General features: G+C 38.9%; 2 protein-coding genes across 3 annotated transcripts in view; both read right to left on the bottom strand.

Annotated features, from left to right (window-relative positions):
• Positions 1-2,682: 2,682 nt before the first annotated feature.
• On the bottom strand, positions 2,683-18,314 carry LOC138875732 (uncharacterized). The gene is made up of 5 exons (XM_070154595.1): positions 18,258-18,314; positions 17,915-18,088; positions 17,779-17,829; positions 3,320-3,448; positions 2,683-3,207 (listed from the first exon to the last, which is right to left on the bottom strand). The coding sequence occupies exons 1-5, from the start codon at positions 18,312-18,314 to the stop codon at positions 2,683-2,685; spliced, it is 936 nt and encodes a 311-aa protein (XP_070010696.1).
• Positions 18,315-21,273: 2,959 nt separating this feature from the next.
• The window catches only part of LOC104238566 (uncharacterized protein At1g32220, chloroplastic-like), a 38,901-nt gene continuing 35,603 nt past the window's right edge, over positions 21,274-24,571 (bottom strand). For both annotated transcript variants that reach the window (XM_070154343.1, XM_070154342.1), the window contains exons 8-10: positions 23,816-23,858; positions 22,249-22,340; positions 21,274-21,882 (exon numbers count right to left, since the gene is read on the bottom strand). In XM_070154343.1, coding sequence (XP_070010444.1) covers positions 21,703-21,882; positions 22,249-22,340; positions 23,816-23,858 — 315 coding nt within the window. In that variant the 3' untranslated portion in view covers positions 21,274-21,702. The remainder of the gene's footprint in view (positions 21,883-22,248; positions 22,341-23,815; positions 23,859-24,571) is intronic.

The following is a 24,571-nucleotide window of genomic DNA, read 5'->3' on the forward strand; positions in this document are numbered from 1 at the left end:
CAGCGATTAGGACATCGAGACCTTGTCTAATCCCTACAACGATGCACTTGTAATCTCTTTTCGTGTAAATACATTTCAGATTAAATGTGTACTTGTAGATCCAGGCACCTCGGCCAACATTATCAGGTCAAGGGTGGTAGAGCAGCTCAGACTGCTTGACCAAATCGTGCCCGACTCTCGAGTCCTCAATGGATTCAACATGGCGAGCAAAACAACAAAAGGGGAAATCACCCTTCTAGTCAACGTGGCCGGCACAACCCAAAATGCCAAGTTCCATGTCATCGAGGGAGACATGAGGTACAACGACTTACTCGGAAGGCCGTGGATACACTGCATAAGAGCAGTACCTTCCACCCTCCATCAAATGATGAAATTCCCTACAAAGTATTGGATTAATATCGTCTATGGGGAACAACATACAGCGAAGGAAATGTTTGCGGTACACGATGTGGCCCCGACACCGGCACCTTCACCTTCGAAAGAGCTAAAGGATAAGCAAACAGTAAAATAGCGATAACAAACTACACTCCCGACTATCCCTGACTAAGCAAAGCAGGGGACTGTACCGCGTCCTCATCACAAGCAACTAAAACATATCAGGGCTCGAAACATCACCGGCACATTCTATACTAAGGTATGGTCGTTTCCTTTCTCTTTCAATTATATTCTACACTGACCTGAGTGCAGGTATCCGATCGAAACGGCCGAAGCACTCTCCAACTCGAAGGCCTTAGGCTTCAAAAGCATGCGTTGCACTCTTTTCCTTCGACCGGGTTTTTATCCTAAAAAAGGTTTTACCGGCGAGGTTTTTAACGAGGCAACATCCATATGCTGCCTAAGGAAAACTCAACAAGTGTTCAAGGCTTCTTTTGCAGTCAACCTCGAACACTAGGGGGCATCCCCCCGGAAGGTCACCCACTCGGAGAAGACAAAATGCGCTAAGTGGGCTCTCGGTAGGAAAACAATGTACCGGGCCAAAAGGTCAAACGAACCGTGTCTGTATAGAACAATCGAGCCTGCAACAGCAAAAACATGTATACTTATACCAAGTAATCAAAGAATACTTCCCAAAAGCATTTTTGCATTTCAAGGAAGCTCGATATTTTTGCAAAAAATGGCCCCAGAACAAAAAACAACGTCCCGAATACTCGGGGACTGGCATCAACAACTCGAAACAATGCGGCCCCCAGGTCGGAGCTCCTAACTCGTAAGCCCTCAATGAGGCGACATCAAGACCACAAAGTGGTTCCAGAGCCAAAAACGCCCCAAACACTCGGGGACTAGCGTCGAAAACTCAAGGCTACGCGATCTCCGGGTTGGAAACTCCAAAATTGCAAGCCCTTAATGAGGCAATACCAAGTTCACAAGTAATGGCTCCCAAGCCAAGAAACCCTCGATGACTCGGGGAATGCCTCCAATCTCCATCTCCGTCGACTTTTCAAAACCCGAGGCCATAAGACCACATACAGGCAGCCTCGGTCTCGTACGACCTATATAAGGCAACAGAAATATCTGTATGACCTCAAGTAAGGCATGAACCATACTTGTACCAAGTATCCAAAACTGTAAGACCTTAAAGGAATGTAAAACTGTAAGACCTCAAAGGCATGTAAAACTTATAAGACCTTACTAAAGGCATAAACCCGATCTCAAAGTTTCGACTATATATCGAACTTGTAAGACCCCTAAAAAGGCATACCCTCGATATAGATGTCGAAACTACTTCACTCGGTACTTAGAGGCTCCGGCCGAACACAAATGACTCTGGTCACAAGGTTGTACCAGCCAAACTAACGCGACTCGGGGACGCCCGATCGTCGCTATAAAATCATATGCCTTCAATTACTTCGAATATACTTCGGAAAGAACCGGTTAAACAGGCTACCCTCGACATAGGCAAAACATCTTCGACCACGTCAGCTCTTACACACTGGTTTCGAGATACTCAGCCTCCGAGCCAAACCTCTCGAGGTGTTCGATCATCGCCATATAAAAACTCACAATTGAGGTTTTTTATTAAGTCGTCGAAGAGTCAGGCAAACATTACTTCAAAAAGTCCTTAACGAGGGAAAATTAAAGCCTATATTAGAGGTCCCATCGACCCAAGGCGTAAGAGCCACTGCCGTCAGCCCACATATATAAAAGGTCGCATTGACCCAAGGTGTAAGAGCCACTGTCTCCAGCCCACATGCATAAATGGTCGTACCGACCCAAGTCATAAGAGCCTAAGGGCCACCTTGCAATTCAAAAACTTGAGGGTCGAACGAACTCGAGTCGAAACCTGATTCTGAGACTAAACCCAACAACTTGAGGGTCAAATGAGCTCAAGTCGATGCTCGACTCAAGGACTGAGTCCAAAATAGTTGACTTAAATATGCCTAAGAGCAAAAGCGTAAGAGCCATTGTCGCCAGCTTATACGTAAAGGTCGCATCGACCAAACGCGTAAGAGCTTACGGGCCAGCCCAATGAGCCTCAAGGCCATACCGTGAATCTAAGGATTCACCTTAACTCAAAGACCAGTTCATCTGGCTAAAATCAAGGCAAAACGAAATGCAGAAGAAACAAAACCGTGAGGTTTCCTCTTTACACATACATGTAGAAAAATACAAGCTCCATTTATGAACGTGCTTTGAAAACGCTATGTGCAAAATCGAAAAGCAAAATCTACACCCCCCAGGGAGCTATGGCTCGTCGGCCTCATCTTCGCTATCCTCGGCGTCGAACAGAAGTAACTGAGCACCACGCTCGTCCGCCCTCTCCTGCGTCAACTCTTCCGAGAGGTCAAATCCCCTAGCATAGATCTCCTCGAGGGTTTTCCGCCAAGACTTACACCAAACGTATTCTTTGCTCCTATCTTTGCGGTCAAAGATCTTTCTCAGCTTAGTTTGAGCATCGGCAGCGTCCTTCAAATAGACTGCCACTTTCTGGTCAGCCTTAGTTCGGTTCATTACAGCTCTAGCCCGGGTATCCACAACCTTGGCCTTTATCTTCGAGAGCTCAGTCTCGAGCTTCGTAATCATATCTGTTCGAACCAAACTATTATCATGAGCTAAGCGAAGTTGAACCTCAAGGGAGGAAGCCTTAGCTAGAGCACCCATCTCTGTCGAAGCCTGAGCATCCGCCTGAGCCTTTAACTCATCATACTCGTGCTTGGCTCGGCCAACCTCGTCTCGAAGGTACTCCAAGCCCTTCGCCTTTTTCTGAAACTGAAAAAAATGAAACATTAGCCTCAGGAGCTAGAAGGAGGAATGCTCGCTCACTCGAAAATAAAACTACATGCTCCTTCAAGTAGCTCTCATGATTCGAGCTCTGACTCGCCTCATACCGTAAGTATGCCAACTCGATTTCCCTTTCATCGCAAAGGAGCCTCAGGGATTTCTCCTCATCCAGAGCTTTTCGCAGCCTGACCTCACGGTGAAGCAGCTCAGACTTAAGCTTATCGAAGGCCTGCAAAAGAAACTCAGTAAGGTTGGGAAGGCGCGAAACTCAAAAGGCCTGCGCGAAAAACTCACCACAGAGTGAAGCCGTTGTGCTTCCTAGAAGGTCGAATGCAGATCTGCTAACCTAGCTCCCTCAGCTCCGAAAGAGTCAACCCCGGCCGAGGCACAGTCGCTCGGTGCATATGATCCCGGGGTTCGAGTATCCCTCGAAGTACCTCCAACAGAAAAAGAAGATGATAGTGGAGGATAAACAGCCTCTCCAAAACTAGAAATCATGGGCGCGGTAGGCTCAATCAATACTACCACTCCGGGCCCCCGGTCCAGGTTTCCTTACTTCGAGCGACATCGCCCTACAAAGGTATCTCTTGCTTATCATTATCTTTCTTTATCCCAGAAGCTAGCGATCCTTCCCCTCCCCCCAAGGGGGCACGACCTCGCTTCAGAAGGCTCCCCAATGCCTACAATAACAGGGTTAGCACGCAGAAAGAGAAAGTTTTTTTCCAACTAAAAGAAGGGAACAAATTGGACATCACATACCGTGGTATTTTGCCTCCCACCTATCCTTAGATAAAGCTCGCCACTTACGCTTGTTGTAAGTTGAGTGGGTCGCCAACTTCCACACCCAATCAGGCAAATCGGGAACCTCGCCCGGCAACCACAAAGTCGCTGCAGAAAAAGAAAAGAAGGCACACTTAAAGAACACCCCTTCACCATAAATGAAAAGCTGTGAAGGCACGAGTGTACCACTTACGTGTATAATTCCATTCTTCAAGGAATGGTATAAACTCCACAGGGATAATATCGATGGTTCATACTCGGATGAATCGACTCATCCACTCCCGACCCCCGTCTTCTTCATAAGTAGTAATAAAAGGTGTGGCCGACCGACATCGTAACGTTAGCAGACCTTGATGATGAAAGGGCCGGTATAGCCTGATAAGATAGCTAAATGTAAATTCAAGCCATGCCTTCTCCGCAAAGAACCTCACCATCATCACTATCCGCCAAAATGACGGGTGAATCTGGGCCAAGGTAACCTTATACGTTCGATAGAAGTCAAGCACAACCCTATCAAGGAGGCCCAGCATGAAGGGATACGTGAACACATTCAGAAACCCTTCAGCACAATCCGTAATACTCTCATCTATGGAAGGTACCTGCAATACTACCTTTTCCCCCCATTTACAGTCTTTCCTCACCAACTCGAGGTGTCCCTCTCCTATCAAAGAAGTAAACTTCAAGGAATGCTCCCGTTGATCCTAAGCATCGGGGCACTTTTCTAACGAAAAGTCCCCTCTCGAAGTAAAGAGCCCCGAGCCAACAAGGCGAGAACCGGAGGCGGAACTCTCTCCTCCCTGCCAAACAGATCCTGATGTAGCAGTCATGACTACAACAAAATTAGAGAACTACCGAAATTTAAGCCAGAGCGTCAATACTGAAATAATGATAAGCCTAATACATGAAAAAAGGGTAACTTCTTAGAATGGTAGAATCTCCGAAATGGCGGAAGCAGCCTTATATACGGAAAAAAACGGCGACAATTTGCCTGCCCCAGAGGCCGATTAAAATGCTGGCCGAAGTCACTTTGGGAAGATATGCCGGTAGGGTCTCCTCGGTCACTTTACAGCCGTGTCGCCCATTTGACAAGCGCCATATGACATTTTGGGGCCGGGGACCCCCGTACCAAACAAGTCCCGAGGTGGTACCCGACCTCGAGTACCTCCATCAAAAAGAAGTTAGGCTCTAGGAAGCCTTTGACATCATCACCAGTCTCGAGAGGGTATCCGATCTCGGGGATCTCTCCAAAGGGCCATCGATGTCATTACAAGACTTGAGATGGTACCCGGTTTCGAAGGCTCCTCTCAAGGAAAAAATAAGCACTTAAAACTCCACTCATATGGGCTTGGCCTTGGGGTGCCATCTAAACCTGGGCAGTCCCTCATCCGAGATCTATCTAAAATGCCTTAAGGCTATCTACATTAAGTTCAAGACAAGTTTCCAAACGGCCCGAGTTTGAGCAAACCCCCACTCAGGAACTGTTCTCGAAAGCATAAAAGCAGTCTTTATTCTCGAGCTTCCGAGCAAATCCCCCTTTGGAGATTATTGCAAGGTCTAAAGGCTAAGTCTTGATTTGGGGGTTCGAGGCCCTGCTCTCATTCGACTCGAAGTTGGGGTCCCGACAACTCGAGTTTATTAGTCCGGCTTGGGCTCGATATTTGCACCAACTGATGGGGTCATGCACTCAGATTCTACACAAGCATAAATAAAGGGAAAATAGCATACACCAGAGACAAATTAAAGAAATATTTTTTATTCATAAACATTCGATTACAAAAGCCAATGAGGGGTCCTTACATATGATTACAAAAGCCTACTGGGGGTCCTTACACAAAAACAAAGAAGCAAAAAGGTACACATATAGTAAAAGCCTAGAGCCTAGCCTATTCTCGAGGGTGCATCCTCGGTGGGAGTATCTTTGAGCGCCATCTCCTCAGGAGTCTCATCTCGATCCTATATAATGATATCTCCAAGGGCGAAGATGAAGAAGAGGAAAGTGGTGGAGAAGAGCAAAGTGACGCAGAAGAAGCAGAAAGGAACGAAGAAGTGGCTGGGTGAAAAATCTGGCTAGTATGGATTTCGCCAGTGCTACTATTGTAAAACTACTTCTTGGGATGTTGCCCTGATGTGGGATGCAACAGTTAGTATATAATACCACCTCACTCCACAAAAAGCAAAAGGAGTGAGGCGTCGCACCGGGTGATCAGGGGAGGTGAGCAGCGGTGTAAAGTCCGAACTCCCTCGTGAGCAGCGGTGTAGAGTCAAAATACTTTCATGAGTTGGGAGAATCAGTCCCCCTATCTCCTCGTCTTGGGCCAACGATAACAACATTAACAACAACAACAACAACAACAACAACAACAACAACAACAACAATTTGGTATAGTCTTGCTCGATAGGGAAGAGCCCCGGGAAAAAACCATGGCATATATGATGAGAACGCTACCAGACAGCCTTGAGGCCATGGGCCTCAGACATGGGAAATGACAGCGGATAAGGATGGAGAGAAGAAATGAGAGAAAAGCTGATTGAAGAGCACTTGAACAAAAAGTTGGTTCTAGGAGGCCCCCATTTATAGGAGGGGCAGCAGCGTAACCGATGGCGCCATTATTGTCTTTGAAAGACTAACAGCAGGCACATTTAATGCATCATTGGGGCTGAACCGGCGGTGACATTACCGCTTTGAAGAAGAAGAAACAGCAATGCTTTGAATGATTTTGGAAAGTTGAAATGACGGGACATCTCGGTTGTCACGGAGGCTTGCGCCATCAGTATGATGTCATTGTGGGAAATTCGGAAAGATGGTTATCAAGGTCATTTCTTATCGTTCTACCCTAAGAAACGCGGGGACTATCTGTATACGGTAAAATCGGAGGGTCCAATTTTCCATCGTTATAACGTCTCGAAGGCTCAAAATCACGGTCAAGTTTTATACCTCGAGGGCCATCGACACTCGACCTCGGGGCAGTATGAGATCGACGGTTATGGAAAGAAAGCGGGGAATTCCCAAGGCATGAAGCTAGAGTCAGCAAAGTCTGTCAGGCTAGTCCGAGCCCGTATCGTGGCATCAACTAGCTGTCCCATCTCCATATCTTTGTACTAAATGCACTTGTACTATGTTGGGATTTCCCCTCTTATATAAAGGGGATCTTTGTCATTTTGTAGACATCTGTTGCTCCATACTAAATATACAAGAACATTCTCTCTGCTCTCTAACATATTCTCTTGATTTTATTACTTCATTCATTGCTCGTATTTATTGTGTTCCACTAAAAGTTCATCATTTGTTGCTTATTATTGACCATAAAGAGCTGTCTCTTGATTTATTTATAATTGTTAGTCTCTATCGACCACCTTCGATAGCTCCCAGCTGAGCCTCCGACTCGACCCCGAGGCCCTCGAACAGGAAAGCTCGAGGCCCCGATTGGCAGCGATCCGGTTTGATTAACATCTCATTTTTAAGTTGTTATCTCGTTTCTAAGTCTTTCACATAGCATCAACTGCCTAAGGACTAGCATAAAAATAGATCACGTATTTTTAGAACCACTAGATCAAATTTAATTGTTATTACCATTTTCACGGTAAAAAATGTTCTCTATAACAATATTTCGCTATAACAACTAAAAAAATCTGGAACAAACGAGACTGTTCTAGAGAGATTTGACTGTATCCCATTAGAATTATTATAGAATCAGAGTTAATAAAAATCCATAGGTTATATTTATATACTTAGCCGTTATCATTTGATATAACATTTGTCATGATTCTTCATACTATATTTTGGAGTTCTCATAAAAATGATTTTAAAATGAAAGTCTTTTCACTACTGGAAAATGGCAGAATTCCGACCGTCAAAATGGTCGGAAATCGGTCAAAAATCATGAATTTTTGACTACTTTCCGACCGAAATTGGTCGGTCGGAAAACAGTTGGTCGGAAATCAATTTCCGACCGAATCTGTTGGTGATTTCCGACCAAATTGTCGGAACGTTCAAAAGGCCAGACGACCAAATATTCTCAAATTTCCGACCAAAGTGGTCGGAATTTACTGACCGAATCAGTCGTAATAATATAAATAAAAATAATTATTTATTTAAAATTAAATAATAAAAATATATAATTTCCGACCGAATTGGTCAGATAAATAATTAAAAAAAATAAATTTTATTTAATTTCTGACGGAATCCATCGAAAATGGTTAAATATTAATTATTTTAAAAAACAAATTGGGCTGCTGTCCGACTGTTTCCATCGGAAATCAGTCGGAATTTTCTGTAAAACTGGGCAGAATTCTGCCCAATTTTGAGCTACACCACCTGTCAAACTATTACAATACAATAACACCAACAATACCAACCATTAACACATTTTAAACCAACAATACCAACTATTAACACAATCTAAACTAATAATACCAATCATTAATACAACTTAAACCAACAATACCAACTATTAAACCTAATTATTTTGGGCATAAAAACATCCAAATAGTATCCCACCTTAAATTTTAAAAACAAAACATAAAGTTATCTCTCACAATCAAGTTTATCAATCAACCAATACATCACACCTAAACTACTACACATTAGATTCAGTTTATTCATCCTCATCATCAGATAGATCATGCCCATGTTTTCTCATGAATTTTGCATCTTTACAAATGTTCCGAATTGAGAGTCCAATTGTTGCTTCAAATCATGAATTTTCTTTCTCATATCTTCCATATGTTTTTGATTTTGAGAATAAGAAGAATTGGCTAAGAGTGGGTTTGGATGACCTGTAGGTCGTTGACGTACTCCAAGTCCGTAGATTCTGCTTTTGTTTACTCCACCCGCTGCCTCTGTCCACAATGAAGGAGGCTGAGTTTGTTGTCATTCGTCCACCCTTTTATGATAATCTTCCTGAAATGAAAACATAACTATTATGTAAAGAAACTAGTATTAATAAATCATAAATAATTATGAAGTTAGTATTTTACATGTGTGTCTGACCCACGCGTCTCCACCCAGTGTTCTCTTGTACCATCCTTCTTCTTTTTCTTATGTGTCTCCTCGAAGACCTCAGTGTGACTCATATCTCGCCCTCTTTCCTTTTCCTTCATAACAAAAAGTATGAGTTAGACATTACAAACATAAAATTCTATATGTAAAACCAAGAAAATTTTTATAAGTAATTACCAATCTTAGTTTATGGGCCGCAAAACTGATCGAACCTCAAAAATACCATTTATTTCATTTTGATGTTAACTACTAACAATAGTCATAGATTTACTTTAGCTAACACCAATCAATATTTACAAACCAAACTAGGAGCAATTAAACAAAATCAGTGTATTTTTTTAAAAAAATAACAAAGGAGGGTGAGGGAAACTTTCCTGGCAGTGGAGGGTCGTCGACGGACCTGCAGCTGGCGGCGGCGGCGGCGACTCCTGCTAGTTGATGGCTGCGGCGGATTTGGGTGAGGGAAGTTTGAGTGAGAGAGAGAAGAGAGAAGGAAGAAAAGAGGGGAAGGAAAGGAATGAGGTCGGTGGAAGGTTTTTTAAAAAAACTTTCCGATCGATTCGGTCAGAAATTTGGTCAAAGTAGTCAACCCTCGTTTTATTAAAAAATTCCGACCGAATCGGTCGCTACTTATTATTATTATTTTTAATTTTTTTAAAATTGTTTCCGACCGAATTGATCGCTAACAGTGATGCGGAATTTTCCGCCAAAATTTACGATGGATATAGACGGGATATTAGTCGTAACTATTATTAAAAATTAAAAAATATATTTTTATGCATTTTCCGACCGATTCCGTCGGAAATTTCCGACTACTTTTTTCCGTCGGAATATTTCGGTCGGAAATGGGTCGTTTTTTAGTAGTGTTTGAAGTTCTCATAAAAACATTTTTAAAATGAAAGTTTTCTTACAAACAATATAATAATCCTTAGGAAAAACTTGAAAGAATAGAAATGTTACTCAAACCTAAAAGAGATTACAAGAAAGAAAGCAATGTTATAACTTGTATGAGTATAGGATTTTATATACTTAAATAGCTGCATTAGTATTAGAAAAAAAATTCACGTAATTTAGAAAATGTTATGTAAAATACTGGGAGAATTTACAATCAAGAATTAATAGTCCTGGAAAAATTAAAATAGCTGAAGCAAAGATCGAATGATATGATTGTGGTTTTACAAGCTTCAAACTGGAAAATAATTATCGTTTTTATTCCCTATATTACTACCAATTTTAGAATTATTTCTTTTTTTCCAATTTTTGTATTGATCTTAGTCCTGGCCTCATTTCTCCTTTTTGTCTGGCAGAAAAGGATATGTAAGCATGTAACATTGCTGCTGCTTTGAAACCGTAGTCTTTTTATACTTACCGCTACTAGCTTGTTTGTTTGTTTGTCCGTATGTTATTTGTGTGCACTCGTCCTCCTATTATCGGACTAGTTCAATTGAATCTATTTGTGAGAAAATTGTACTGTGCACAAAAACATTTGTATGTTAAAAAATAAATTTTCCTCGAAATTAAGGTAAAAGTATAACAGTAAATTCAAATAGAGAAACAAGCGGAGTGCAATTGTCAAAATCACCCATGAGACTTGATAGTGAAATCAAGAGACTATAATGGATTTTTGTTACTTATTCCATGAAGAATTAGTTCTTATTTAGTTGAGACATCGGATTCCTAATGAACTATTTATACTTTAATTTATTGCTCAAAAAAGGGAAAAGACAATTGTATAGGGTGTCATTGATCAATGCCAGGTGGACGCTCGATGAGTTGACACATGAAACTGAAGACAAGTATGGTATGAGTCAGCAAATAGTTTGTATCGGATAAAAACATGTGACGGGTGCTGAATAAGTTCCGAAGGTATTGGAACCGAGAACGAAGATTTGAAAGGAAGACATTGGTTGGAAAAGACAACATCCGATGGGTAGCCATTTCAAAGATTCTATGTATTAATAGTCAACTGTTATGCAGTCATCAAGGGGGATTTTATTCTCATTAAAGAATAACTTGATTTGGGGATCTTGTCTCTCTAAATAAAGCTATAAATAGGAGAATTTGTATCTATAGTTGGACACGAAAAATTATTTGTACTCAAAGGCTATATTTTTCTCTTACTATATAAAATTGCTCTCTTTCTTTTGTTCTTAACATTGCTCTTATTACTGCTTCCGGAGAAGTTAAATCCATATCCAGGCTTTTTTCTTCAAGTATTATAATAATCTTAGTTCTGTTTTTACTATTTCATATTCTTGGATCAAACTAATTTACATGTCTATAAATCACGTTACAAATTTAACTGTACCGTTTTACGGGTAAACAATTTAGCGCCCACATTGGGGCATAGGCAATTATGTAATTACTTTGATTCATTCGTCTGTTACTAATGCAGTTTGATGTTTTTTAAAGAAAAATCAAATATGGCAGCTAACGATGTGAACAATTCTTAGAATGTTGGAACAAACAACGAGCGTGAGGATATATTCCAACGTGATGATTCAACTAGTGAAACTCACAACGAAGGAGATAAAACAACTTCGGTTCGCGAAGAACAAAATCCTTGACATGTGAGAAGTCCAACTTCTGATGATCCAGATGAGGAACATGTCGAAATGATCAAAATCTTCAAGGAGCAACAAACAAAAATTATGAAGCATCTCGCAATGCAGGACAAGGTGATGACATAATTGAAGCATACACTTTCGATTGCTTCCAATAACTCCAATGGAGGAGTTCGGATTCCTTCTAGCGTACCTGCAAATCAGACAGTTGAAAGGATCGGTAATGTCACTCTAAGGGAAGAGTTCGATTTTAATGAAAATAAGACAGGTGGTGTAGGTAGTGGATCTGGGAATGACAATAATTCTAATGATCCTTTCAAAATCGAGTTCATGAGATTCATGCGGAAAATAAATTATTGGATGGATCAGATCCCGGGAGCACCACTGGTGTTAAAGGGACCAAATTCAAAGAAGTATACGCAGTTGCTATTCAAACCAAGTGCGGCCCCAGAATTGATTCTGAAGAGATTCAAGATACCTGATATTCCAAAGTATGACGGGACTTCGGATCCACAAGAGCATATAACAACTTATACCACGACTGTAAAGGAAAATGACTTGGCTCTGCATGAGATCGAATCTGTCTTATTGAAGAAATTTGATGAAACCCTAACGAAGGGTGCTTTAACTTGGTATTCTCTTTTACCTGAACATTTAATTTATTCTATTGAAATACTTGCAAATTCTTTCATTAAACCTCATGTTGGGGCAAGAAGGTACAAGCTAGAAGGGCGGATATATTCAGAATCACCTAAGTAGAATCTAAACTATTATGTGAGTTCACGACCCGGTTTTAAAAGGAGAGGAAGCTGAAGTATTTGCCAAAGGTCTCAATCTATTAAGCTCTGATGCCTCTAAGAAACTGAAGGAATGTTTGTTGGAATTTCAAGTAGCCACATGGGCAGATGTTCACAATCGCGATGAATCAAAAATTAGAATAGAATATGATCAACTGAGATCTTCGGTGCCTTCCAAAGGACGTACTCGTGATCAGAATCAGGAAAAGTTCAAAAATAATTTTGATGCAGATCAGAGGTCTTAGACGAGTCACTTTTAGCCTTACGGAAAGGGTTGAGGGGCAAGGAAATAAAATATTTCAGTCATCGGACAGGTTTGCTTCGGATAGAAGGGCGGATCATGGTCGGAGTAGGAGAGTGTTACAGAATAATAAAACATCGGGGTCGCGAGATTCAGCATACCCCTACTTATCCGAATACAATTTAACATCAGTTTCTTAGAATTAGTGTCGGCTATGAGAAACATTAAGGAGGCTAGATTTTCGAAACCAATTCGATTGGATCCTAGTCAAAGGGATACTAATTGATGGTGTGAGTTCCACGGAATGCATGGTCATAGGACTGGGGATTGCCGACACCTTCGGGAAGAGGTTGCAGAACTACTGAAGAATGGTCACCTTAGGGAAATTTCTAACTGATCAGGCCAAGAATAATTATGGGAAAAATTGAGACATTGCGGAACCATCCAAACCGGCTGCATGGTCACCTCGCCTAAGGATAAACATGATCTTTGGAGGTGATGAAGTAAATGGAGTATCCCTTTTAGCAGCAAAGAAGATGAAGATATCGATAACTCATTGCAAGAGGATCTGAGAAGCATCAGAAGATGATAAAATCACATCTACGGAAGAGGATGTTGATAGCCTCCTTTTGCCATACAACGATGCTCTGGTAATATTGTTTAATGTCTTAGATTTTAAAATTAAACATGTGTTGGTTAATCTAGGTAGTTCAACCAATATCATTCAATGGAGAGATTGGAACAAGCAAAGTTAACCGGAAACATAGTTCCGACAACAAAGCTTCTGGCCGAGTTCAACCTAACAAGTATAACGACATGGGGAGAGATTTTATTGCCCACGCATGCCGAAGTCACAATGAAGACCACTTTGTTCGAAGTGGTAGATGGTGACATGAGATACAATGTGATCCTTGGAAGGCCATGGATACATGAAATAAAGGTTATGCCATCAACTTATCATTAACTGCTAAAGTTTCCCATATCGAAAGGGGTCAAATAGATTAGAGGAGATCAGCCAGCTCCAAAAGAAATGAATGCAGTTGCCTTGTCAAGTAGCAAAGGGAAAGAAACAAGCAAATAACAACTGCAAGAGCTAGTTCCCTCTTCCATCCCAATTGAAGACAATGGAGAAGAAGAGTCTATCGGATTTCTATCAGGTACCGAGGTCTTTTCAGGTAACAGAGGAAACAGGCACAACCAAATCCACCGCATAGGAGCTCGAACAAGTTGCCTTATTCATGGAGTTCTTATAAAGGAAATTCCACTTAAGAACGGGGTTGAGCCCCAAACTAAGACTAAAAATTATTGATTTTCTTAAATATAATGTCAATTGTTTTGTGTGGTCACATTCAGATAGGATAGGTATTTCATTGGAAGTGGCTGTCCACAAACTAACTTTGGATCCTAACTTCCCTCCGGCAAGGTAGAAGAAACGACCGATAGCAGAGGTCAGAAACAGGTTTGTCAAAGAAGAGGTAACCATGTTACTGCATATAGGTTGAATTCGAGAGGTATATTATCCCGATTGGTTAGCTAACGTAGTGGTCGTACCTAATAAGAATAATAAATTTAAAATGTGTGTAGATTATAAAGATTTGAATAAGTCATGCCCTAAGGACTCTTTTCCTGTTTCCAAACATTGATGCTACAACCGTGCATTAGTTAATGAGCTTTCTTGATGCGTATTCCGGGTATAATAAAATTAGGATGCACATAGAAGATCAAGAAAAAACCTCATTTATCACAAATTTTGGCACATACCGCTATAATATGATGCCTTTCGGGCTTAAGAATGCAGGAGCCACTTACCAAAGGTTCACTAATAAAATATTTGAACAATAAACTGGTAAAAAGATGGAGGTTTATATTGATGATATGTTAATTAAGTCTCTTAATGCAGGAAATTATTTGGCTCATCTACAAGAGATATTTGATATTCTAAGAAAATACAACATGAAGCTCAATCCTGAAAAATATACTTTTAAAGTTGGTTCCGGAAAATTTATAGGGTTTTTGGTCTCTCAAAGAGGAATCGAAGTAAACCATGATAAGATAAAAGCCATCAAGGATATCCCAGACCAGTTAACAAATGTGAAGGAAGTGCAAAGGTTGACCGGTAGGTTGGCGACCCTAAGTAAGTTTATATCAAGGTCTTCAGAGAAATGTCATCATTTCTTTTCACTTTAGAAAAAGAAGAATGATTTCGTGTGGACTCCGGAATGTTAGTAAGCGTTGAAAGACTTAAAAATATACATGTCTACTCCTCCATTGTTGTCAAAACTGAGGGAAGGTGAGTAGTTATTAATTTATTTAACGATGTCGGAAGTCGCGGTAAATGTTGTTCTGATCCGAGAGGAGGAAGGTACACAATTTTCCATTTATTATATTACTAAAGTTTTACCGGGAGCATAGACACACTATCCATACCTAGAAAAATTGGCTCTAGCTCTCGTAGTTGCCTCTTGAAACTTAAGGCTTTATTTTCAGTGCCATCTAATAGTCGTTATGACGAATTTTCCCTTGATGAACATCCTTCATAAACCTGAATTATCATGTCGTTTGGCTAAATGGGCAATAGAAATTTTTGAATTTGATATAGAATATAAATCTCAGAAAACTATCAAATCATAATATTTGGCCAACTTCATGGCTGACTTTAAACCGGGACTGATGCTTTTAGCTGCTAAAGAAGCAGTACTGGTACAGGGAACTATATCAGGTTGTCTGGACCTTATTTACGGATGGAGCTTCCAACATAAAAAGGTCTGGTCTTGGTATAGTACTACTCACTCCTTCGGGAGAAAACCTGAGACAGGCCGTTAGAACTGTACCATTAACCAACAATGAAAGCCAAGTACGAGAATTTGATTGCAGGACTAGAGTTAGTTCGAGGACTAGTAGGAGAGCATGCAACAAGACTTGAATAAGATTCAAATATTACTCTCCTAATTTAGTTAATGGTTGATCATCCACATTCCAAAAGAAAAAAACGTTGAGGCAGACACATTGGCCAATTTGGGGTCGTCCACGAATATGAAAGGAGCTAATTCTGGTGTGGTTGTTCAATTATTGCAATCGGTATTAGACGTGGACGAATATTTTGAAGTTAACCAACCAACCTAATTTGGAATTCGAGAAATGGGTTTATAGAGTATTTAAGTTAGGGCAAAATGCCTAAAGATCTAAAAGCACCCCGGGCACTTCGGACTAAAGCTGCTCGTTATTGCTTTATTGACAGTCAAATATACAGAAAGTTTTTTCAAGGAACATTGGCTCGGTGTTAGGGACATTGGATCTGATTTTGTGATGAGATAAATTCACGAAGGAGTATGTAGGAATCGCTCCGGTGCAGATTCGTTAGTACTCAAATTAATAAGGGTTGGCTACTATTGGCCCCCGATGGAATAAGACGCGAAGACATTTGTACAAAAATATGATAAGTGTCAGTGTCACGCACAATTAGTGCATCAACCGGCAGAACTTTTACATTCGGTGGTGTTACCATGGCCATTCATGAAATGGGGGATGGACATAGTTAGTCCCTTACCACAAGGGACCGGGCAGAAAATTTTTCTTTTGGTTCTAATTGATTATTTCACTAAACGGGTTGAAGCATGTGCTTACAAAAAGATAGAAGGGCGAGAAGTGATTGATTTCATATGGGATTACATTATTTGTCGGTTTGGAGTACCAAAAAAATTGCTTGTGATAATGGGCCACAATTATTAGGTTCCAAAGTTACAAAGTTTTTGGAAGAATTAAAGATCAAATGGATTACAACTTCTCCATATCATCCAAGCGCTAATGGACAAGCGGAGTCAACCAATAAAGTTATAATTAAAACCTCAAAAAGAAATTAGAAAATGCAAAAGGTAACTGGTCAGAAGAGCTACCGGGAGTACTATGGGCATACCAAACGACGGAAAGTCGAGCACGGAAGAAACACCATTTTTACTTGTGTATGGTACAAAAGCTTTGATCTGGGTGGAGATTGGGAAACCAACCATAAGGTATTCCCGAGCAAACGAGGAGGAGAATAATGAAGCAATGTTGATTAAGTTGGATCTGCTCGAAGAACATTGAAATTTAGTGTATGTGAGGATGGTGGCACAAAAGTAAAGAATGGAAAGATATAACAACCGCAATGCAAATCTTTGATATTTCAAAGTCATAGATTTGGTTTTGATAAAAGTAATTCAAAGTACTCGAGAGGTTAATGTCGGGAAGCTAGGACCAACATGGGAAGGACCTTACCGGGTTTTAGCTATAACTATGAAAGGTTCATTTCAGTTGAAATCAAGATGGAGTTAAATTGCCAAGTAATCAAAATGTGATTCACCTCAAAAGGTATTATTGTTAAAGATCCTTACTGATACTGAAAGTATGTGCTTCATTTTTTTCCCTTCATCCAGTTTTTGTCCTAATTGGGTTTTTCTGGCAAAGTTTTTAATGAGGCAGCAACGTAAAGCATACTACGAGGAAGGATCATCAACGATGTCAAGAACTCCAGCTTTCGAATTCTTATGCTCAGCATTCGAACAAGGGGGGAACCATAGTATATTAGAATACTAAAAGTGTCACGAAGACCGGGGACTGTTAGAATCGGGAGCTATATTTTGTCAGGACTTGCATGATCAACCCCGTAGCAATAAGTTGTACAAAGTTAGCCACGTGTATTGGCAACTTTATTTACTTAAGTAAATAAATGTTAATGTAAATGTGCTTTTGAGAATTGAAGGAATAAATCAAAGCCCTTTTGTTTTTATCTTATTTCTTGTCCAAATGATAAGTTAATTTCTTTTTCAATTGAAAGTTAATAAACTTCAAATACTCGTGTCAGAATGAACATGAGACATCCTCTTCAATAGCACCATAAACATAAGGTCACTCTCTTATATAACCCTCATAGTCAAAGGGTAGATACCGAAAGTATAAATGCTCGGGATTAAAGTTATCAGATGCAAAAAGAATCCCCTATTTGGCTTCTTCCAAAGTCTTCCTCCACATCTGGTAAATTGCATATGTTTTCTCGAGGAGTAAGGAGTCTTCATGATCTTGGAGTCGAGCCTGGAGCCACTTAATTTGGATTTCAACTGATCATTTTCAGTCTTCACAATGCCATAGGTTCGGTTGAATATCCGTATTTATCTTTCCGTGCTTGCGGTTCTTCTCTATCACCTTTTTGAACATTTCCTCCATTTTGACTCTCTTCTCTTTGGCAGCATCAACCTTCTCAATTTTTGAACATAAGTTTACATTCCAGGTTGTTGATTCATTCCATAGATGCAGACTCACATTCGATCGTAACAGTTACGACATCCTGCAGCTCATCCCACATGACCTTCAAATCTTTAAGCTCTTCATGTAGTTGAGCGGCTTCTTGGTTGTAGGCCATCCTTTCTTGCTCAGATTGCTCCAGTCGGGCTTCGAGTTTGCCCATTTGAGCAACTTTTGCTTTCAAAACCGAGAGGCGCTCGACAAGTTTGTTCTATTCGGCAACAAGCTGATTGTGTTCAATTGTAAGCTCTTCTTTTTTCAAGATTAGCTTTTGTAGGCCCTCGGAGGCAATAAGATTATCTTAGAAGGGGGTAAAAATTAAAATAAAGAGAATAAAATTTTGCAAGATAAAAGGGAAGAGAAGAAGTTTAAATTGATACCTGAGCTGAACAATGCATGATGTTGTTGATCAGACACTCAGCAGAAAGAGAATCCATTTTTCTCCAATCTTTGTCTGTGGCCAGGGGTTTCAAGTAATTTTCAACCTCCGATGGTTTGGGCAGTAGGTGGCACTCATTCAAAATCGTGAGAATGACACTTTGTTTTCCACTAGGGTTTTGAATGGATGTCGGGTAAGTTTTTCCTAAATTTCTATGGTCGGATGACCGTGGGGAAGGAACATCTTCTGTCTATTCGGTTGAGGCTGGAGGAGAGGTAGCATTTGGTGTAGAAGGTGTTGCGGTTGGAGTAGGAGTTGATGAAGGAGGAATTTCAGGGGAAGAACTCCTATAAAGGGAAGCACTGATAGGAGCCTGGAAACGAGACTCGGCATTTTCAACTAATTTTATTTTCGTAAAAAGTCCTTGAAGCTCTCCCGGTTGGGGTGTTTGAAGTTCTTCCGACTGAGCATCTGGTTGAGCTGATGAATGCCTTTTTCTTCTTTGAAGAGGAATCGCTTCATCATCAGTTTCTTCTTCATCAATGACCACTTTGGTTGATCCAATTGGAGCTTCTTTTGTTGAAGTTTTCTCCTGAGTCTCAGCCGTAGAGGTACATTTTCTTTTTGGTTTCTTATCCTTGGATTGGGGACTCCGAGAGGAGGCACCTCCACCTGAAGAAAGAGCAGCTTCACAAGCCCTCTTCCGAATAAGGAGATCTTGCAAATGAGATCATGAAAATGATGAATACAAAGTCTCTAAAATGAATAATATTGAGTTAACATTCTAGAACAATAGTTCAGATAGATATAATTCAAAATAGAAAAAAAACTTTGCAAATTAAGGAATTTATATTGGTTAAATAGATCAAAGTAGAAATTTATCTATTGTACTTTTCCATCGACTTCTCAATACGAAAGTCAAATTGTTTAATTTTCATCTTAATATGTCAGTTTGTTAATTTTTATATTATAAATTATAGGTATTGGGAAAATAAAATTTCTATAATTAAAAGTATTTAGTAGAAGTATTAGATATTAGCAAAAAATAAACATAATCCTCAATCAATATAACGTGGCTTAAAATGAACAAAAGAAGTAGCTTTTTATCTATAAAAACATAAAAGAAGAATCAATAAGCAATAAATAAATATTACTCCTATCAAATTTAAAAAAATTCCTTTTGCATTTATTAAAGACAGGGCTTATTATAAATAATTGATATTAAAAAAAATTCACAAAATTTATAATATATTAATATGGGCAAAGTCAATTAATGATATACAATAAGATTTTTATTTATTTATGTCGAGTCATTAAAGATTGACATACCATGTAAGAATACGTTCTAAAATTATTTATTAATAAGCATGTATTTAATAAATAAAAGTAGTTAATTAAGTTACAAATAGTAAGAAAAGTAATATGCATTATAATTTTTCTATACGTAGTTCAAACAAGAAAAAATTTATATAAGTTAATATTCTAATTGATTTTAAAATTTTAATAATATTAGAGGACTTCTAACATATTTCAAATAAGAAAATATTTACTAATAATTTTGAAATTATATGTGATTTCAAAGTGTGAACATTTTAATACAATATAATTGTATCGTTCCTACAAATTATTAGGTTTATAATATTAATCTTTGTAATTGTGATAAAATTTAGTTGTAAAATATTATTAATTTAGTGAAAAAGAAAGGATGATAGCAATACGATTATTTTATTTTGAATGAATCTAGAACATTTCATTTGTATTTTATTTTTGGTTTCGAAATTAAACAAATGAAAGCCAAAATGCGAAACAAAAAACAATTGAAGACTTATCCATCTCTTTCTTCTCTTTTCTTTTAGCTTGTTATTATTTTTCCTTTTGTAGATCTGTTATATTACGCATATGTTAAATAAGGAAGGTTTTGGGATACAAAATCTAGTTGATTTTACAGTCCTAAATATTAGGAAAATAATTAAATGACTATTCCTAAATATTAGGGAAATAATTAAAATGACTATTTTGTATAGTATGAAAACTTTTTTTAAAGGGAAAAAAAGGCAAACGACATTTCGCTAAGGGCATTCGTGTTTTTAATATAGTATAGATAGATATAGATTAACCTCGTTAACCATATTACTGATAAAATATCAGTACATAGAATAAGTTGCTCAGTATTAGAAAAAGTCCAAACCCCTCATCAGTCCACTATTTATTTCAACAATTATAGAGTTAACTTGAGCTCAAACCTCCTCTCCTCTTTATTAATATGAAGTATTTTTCTTTATTTTTATAGAAAGATATTAAAAATGCCGTTTAACTTGGGATCTTGAGGATTCAGATGTAAACGAAACACTACTGTAATTTAATGCATGGTAGTTGAACGCCTCAAGATTTGTTTGATAAATTACAGAAATATCCCAAGTGATCTTGTTAATTATATGCTATAAGTCATTCATTTTGCATATACCTTTTGTTTGTTCATTTTCAGATAAAAACTAGCCATAGGGGCATGCTAGATGCAGGTTTTTTTCTAAAGCTACTCTTTATATATTGTACCTTGTTCGAACAATCTTAGCAAATGTAACCTCCTGCTTCATAAGCAAAACGACTAACGATCGGTGCTCTTCTTCTTAATATTCTCCTTTTCTCATCTTTTCCGCACAAATCTTAACTACGCAATGTAACAAGAATTGCTCTTATCTGCAAGTGTTTATTTCTACCATCAAGGAGCAATCAACCAAACCAAACAAAGTCACATATGACTAAGCTTCTAGTTGTTCAATTTAAGGAAATGAAAATCATTACCGACCATGACGAAACTATAAGACAGAGCTTCCAAAGTCATTTTTACTACCAACCTAATGTATGATAATTTTGTTTAAGGATACGTTATTGTCATTCCTGAGGGTTCTGCACTCCTAATTCCGACCAAATTTTATAACTAAAATTGTAGTACAAGTTGGACTACCGATAACAAATTGTAACTAGTCATCCAATAAGTCCCACACAATGATCTTAAGTTGTTGAAGAAATTGAACTACATATTAAAATAACCAACCTTAGCATTTGAACCGGAGTTAATTCAAAAGTTCCCCACACGTCAACAGGAAAATTTAGACCAAATGGTGTAAAGTTGTAAAGAAAACTGAACTAACTCTACCCATAAGAATATTTGACCAAACTTTAAACCACTTAATCTAAACTTTCGATACCTTAACATGTCTGCAAACTCTGACTTTCAAACTCATTGTTTTATCATGCGCCTTGCAGCCATAAAAATGCTGTGAAATATTTTGGTCCATGCCAGATGTGATTCTGAAGTAGAAACTGTAATACTTGCAAAAGATGCGGTCACCTTACCCCATTTACTACTCATTAATACCAAAGGGGAAGGAAAAATAAGAGAAGGATTCATGTGCTTGCATCATGCTATCATGCCAGTCATTCACCTACATGGATCTCTGCTGGCTGTAGCGTGAGATTCCATGAACATCAATGACACCAGGAGGGAATACAGGGTCTGTTGCAGCTCTGACAGCAACCTTTGCTACCGCAGTGACATTTACAGGAGGGATAAACAGCGGGCCAACAAGGGGAATTTGACTCAGCAGTTTTGCATGTTGCAGGATCTGAGGGAAGTAAACATTATGATTAATAATGGACGTGAAACTTATAACATAGATGTTGCAGCATATGCAGGAGAACATAATTAGATTTGCATATACAGCCAACTATTGCATATATCTTTGAAGGAGACCTCTCCCACAGTTTTTCTTCTCCTTTTCCGCTAGCAAGAGAGGAATGCGACGCACATCCTATTCGTTATCTATATATGAGGGGATACCTAATAGAAAAAAGTAAAAACTTCTATGTATGGCCTAAGTGACGCAAGGGTGAAAACGTTAAAGGAAGCAGTGCAAGTCGTCTCCTCCTTAATTGCAGCAGTATATGCATATATAAAAGAGTTCGAATGCCAGGGATCAAATGACACCTACCATCTCTAGAGGAGAACCAATTACACCTAGAGGCAGCTTCATGCTCCCAACACGACGCGTACCATAAATAAATCCAGGCCTCAGAATTACTCCTGCAAAAGACAGAAGCCGTTACAAAGTGAGCTCTTGAACTATTAAAATAAATGAATTTTCAATATTGGTATGAATAGAATAAAGATGAAAAGGATCAACATCGATATTCCATTTACTGTTCCGTACATAATAGGATAAGTGTTTCTGGAGAATCTATAGTTATCCATTCAAAAGATTGTCCGATATTATGGATTGTACTGAGGGAACTAACACAGGTAGTTTTATCCTTGTCAAGCACTTGTATGGGTATTCCAATTTCCTTTTCCATTATGACCATGCCCCAAACTTCAGTACCAAATTTTCATTTGGCTTGAATTTACATGTAGCTTAAGTTTCTCACCACACATAATTATTGCAACACATTGAGATAAACTTTTGTTATCCATCAACTGCGCAAAAAATAGCACAATATATAAATATATGTGTGTGTGCCTCTGTGTGTGTGTGTGTGTAGCAAAACAATCAACGAGTTTAGGGAAACTTTGCGGAGAAAAAAAACTGGTAAACAGGTAGGAACAAGAAACAGTACCAGAAATCTTGATCACTCCTCCCCTCCTCCCCAACAAAAGAAAGGCCAGGACAAAGGGGAAGGTAAGATTCCGGTTAAGGGGAAGAAGATACCAGTTAAGGAAGGGGAAGAAAGACACCAAGAAGAGGGAGAAGAGAGATCCGGATAGGGAGAGGGAAAGAAACCAGATATGAGGGATGTGGGAAAATATTGGAATGGGAAGTAATTCACTGGTGGAGAGATGAATCTCTGAGAGAGGAAGAAGAAGAAAACAGAGAAATGGGAAAAATGCATACCCTAGACCTATATTGGAAGGAATGAAATAGTTGACTTGAACCTTACCCCGAGGGATGATTAAATTCTAATTCACCACTTCGAGACGACATTCCCGAAAACAACACATAAGAATTTCGGTTTTGTATTCAATGCAGACACCAATATGCTAAGAGATGTAGTATAAATGAAATAATATGTTTTCATGTCCAAAAACAACTTCATCTTTCAAATACCCTTTTCTACTTAACTTCAGATACTACCTTTTTTAAAATATCAACCAATTCATGTCCAAACGCCTCTAAACCCCATTTGGGTTACTGAACCAACCCTTAGCACACAATTAGCTATAGCAAATAAAAGCAATCCAGCATGCTCCTACCAAGACTTCATCTGATCCTTTCAAGAGTAAATGACACATGTTGAACAATTTGCCTCTAAAGGGATGGGCTCATATGCCTACTAAAAGACATGCAAAAGTACAACAAAAATAGAAAAGCTCTAATTCTGTATTAAATAGCTCATGCATCTTTTGTCCAGAAAAGTTTAAGGATGTCAAGTGGACAGGTTTGGTATATAGCGGGCACACCAGAGATTCTGAGTACTCCAATTGACAAGTCATCAAGTTAAGCAGATATAGTGGGCACACCAGAAAATTGTTAGGAGAAATACGACTGAGCACAGCTTGCTTACCTCCATATGGATATCTGGTCAGCAGTTCAGTTTCAGCTGCCCTCTGCATGACATGATACAGATATGAACTTATCAGAAAAGAACGGATAAAGAAACAAACTACTCACTTTCGAAGTATTTCTGAATTGATGTGCGCCAAAGGGGTGGCTTAGCAATTGAAGACATGAATAACAATCTTAGGAACATAGGTTCGAATCCCTGCAGAGGTGAGACTAGGGAAGTCTCCCCATCTATAGAGTTAATTTTAGTAAATGGCAAGAAATCCACATTTGATGGCTTTTCTTATTGCCCAAGTACAAGTTGATGTCCTTCACACAATCTTAACGTAGCCCCTTGGGGTAGCTGAATTTAAGCAGTTTTTAAGCACCACGTGCATGCTCGTTCAGCCGTTCAGGTCCAGCTGGATTTAAATAGTTTTAAACACCACGTGCTGAACATCACGTTTTAAGCACTGGGGCTGATTTTTATGAATAAGCAGTACGTGTTTGGATAGAAGTGCTGAAAATAAGCAGTTGATATGTTTGATTAAAAAGTCTGATAAACATTTTTTCTGTTAAAACAAACAAAATGGCCTTGAAGCTGTTCAACACTAAAAACGAGCTGATTATTGCAACATTTGATATTTTAAGTTAATTCAAATTCAAAATAAATTCGTATTCTAATTTACTAGGTTACAAATTGATTAAATAAGAGTATTTTCCATAAAGATAAGTCATTTCTTTAAATAGCATAAGATAATACAATTTTGATTTAAGT

The sequence above is a fragment of the Nicotiana sylvestris genome, chromosome 8 (assembly GCF_000393655.2).
Source record: "Nicotiana sylvestris chromosome 8, ASM39365v2, whole genome shotgun sequence".
Taxonomy (NCBI): domain Eukaryota; kingdom Viridiplantae; phylum Streptophyta; class Magnoliopsida; order Solanales; family Solanaceae; genus Nicotiana; species Nicotiana sylvestris.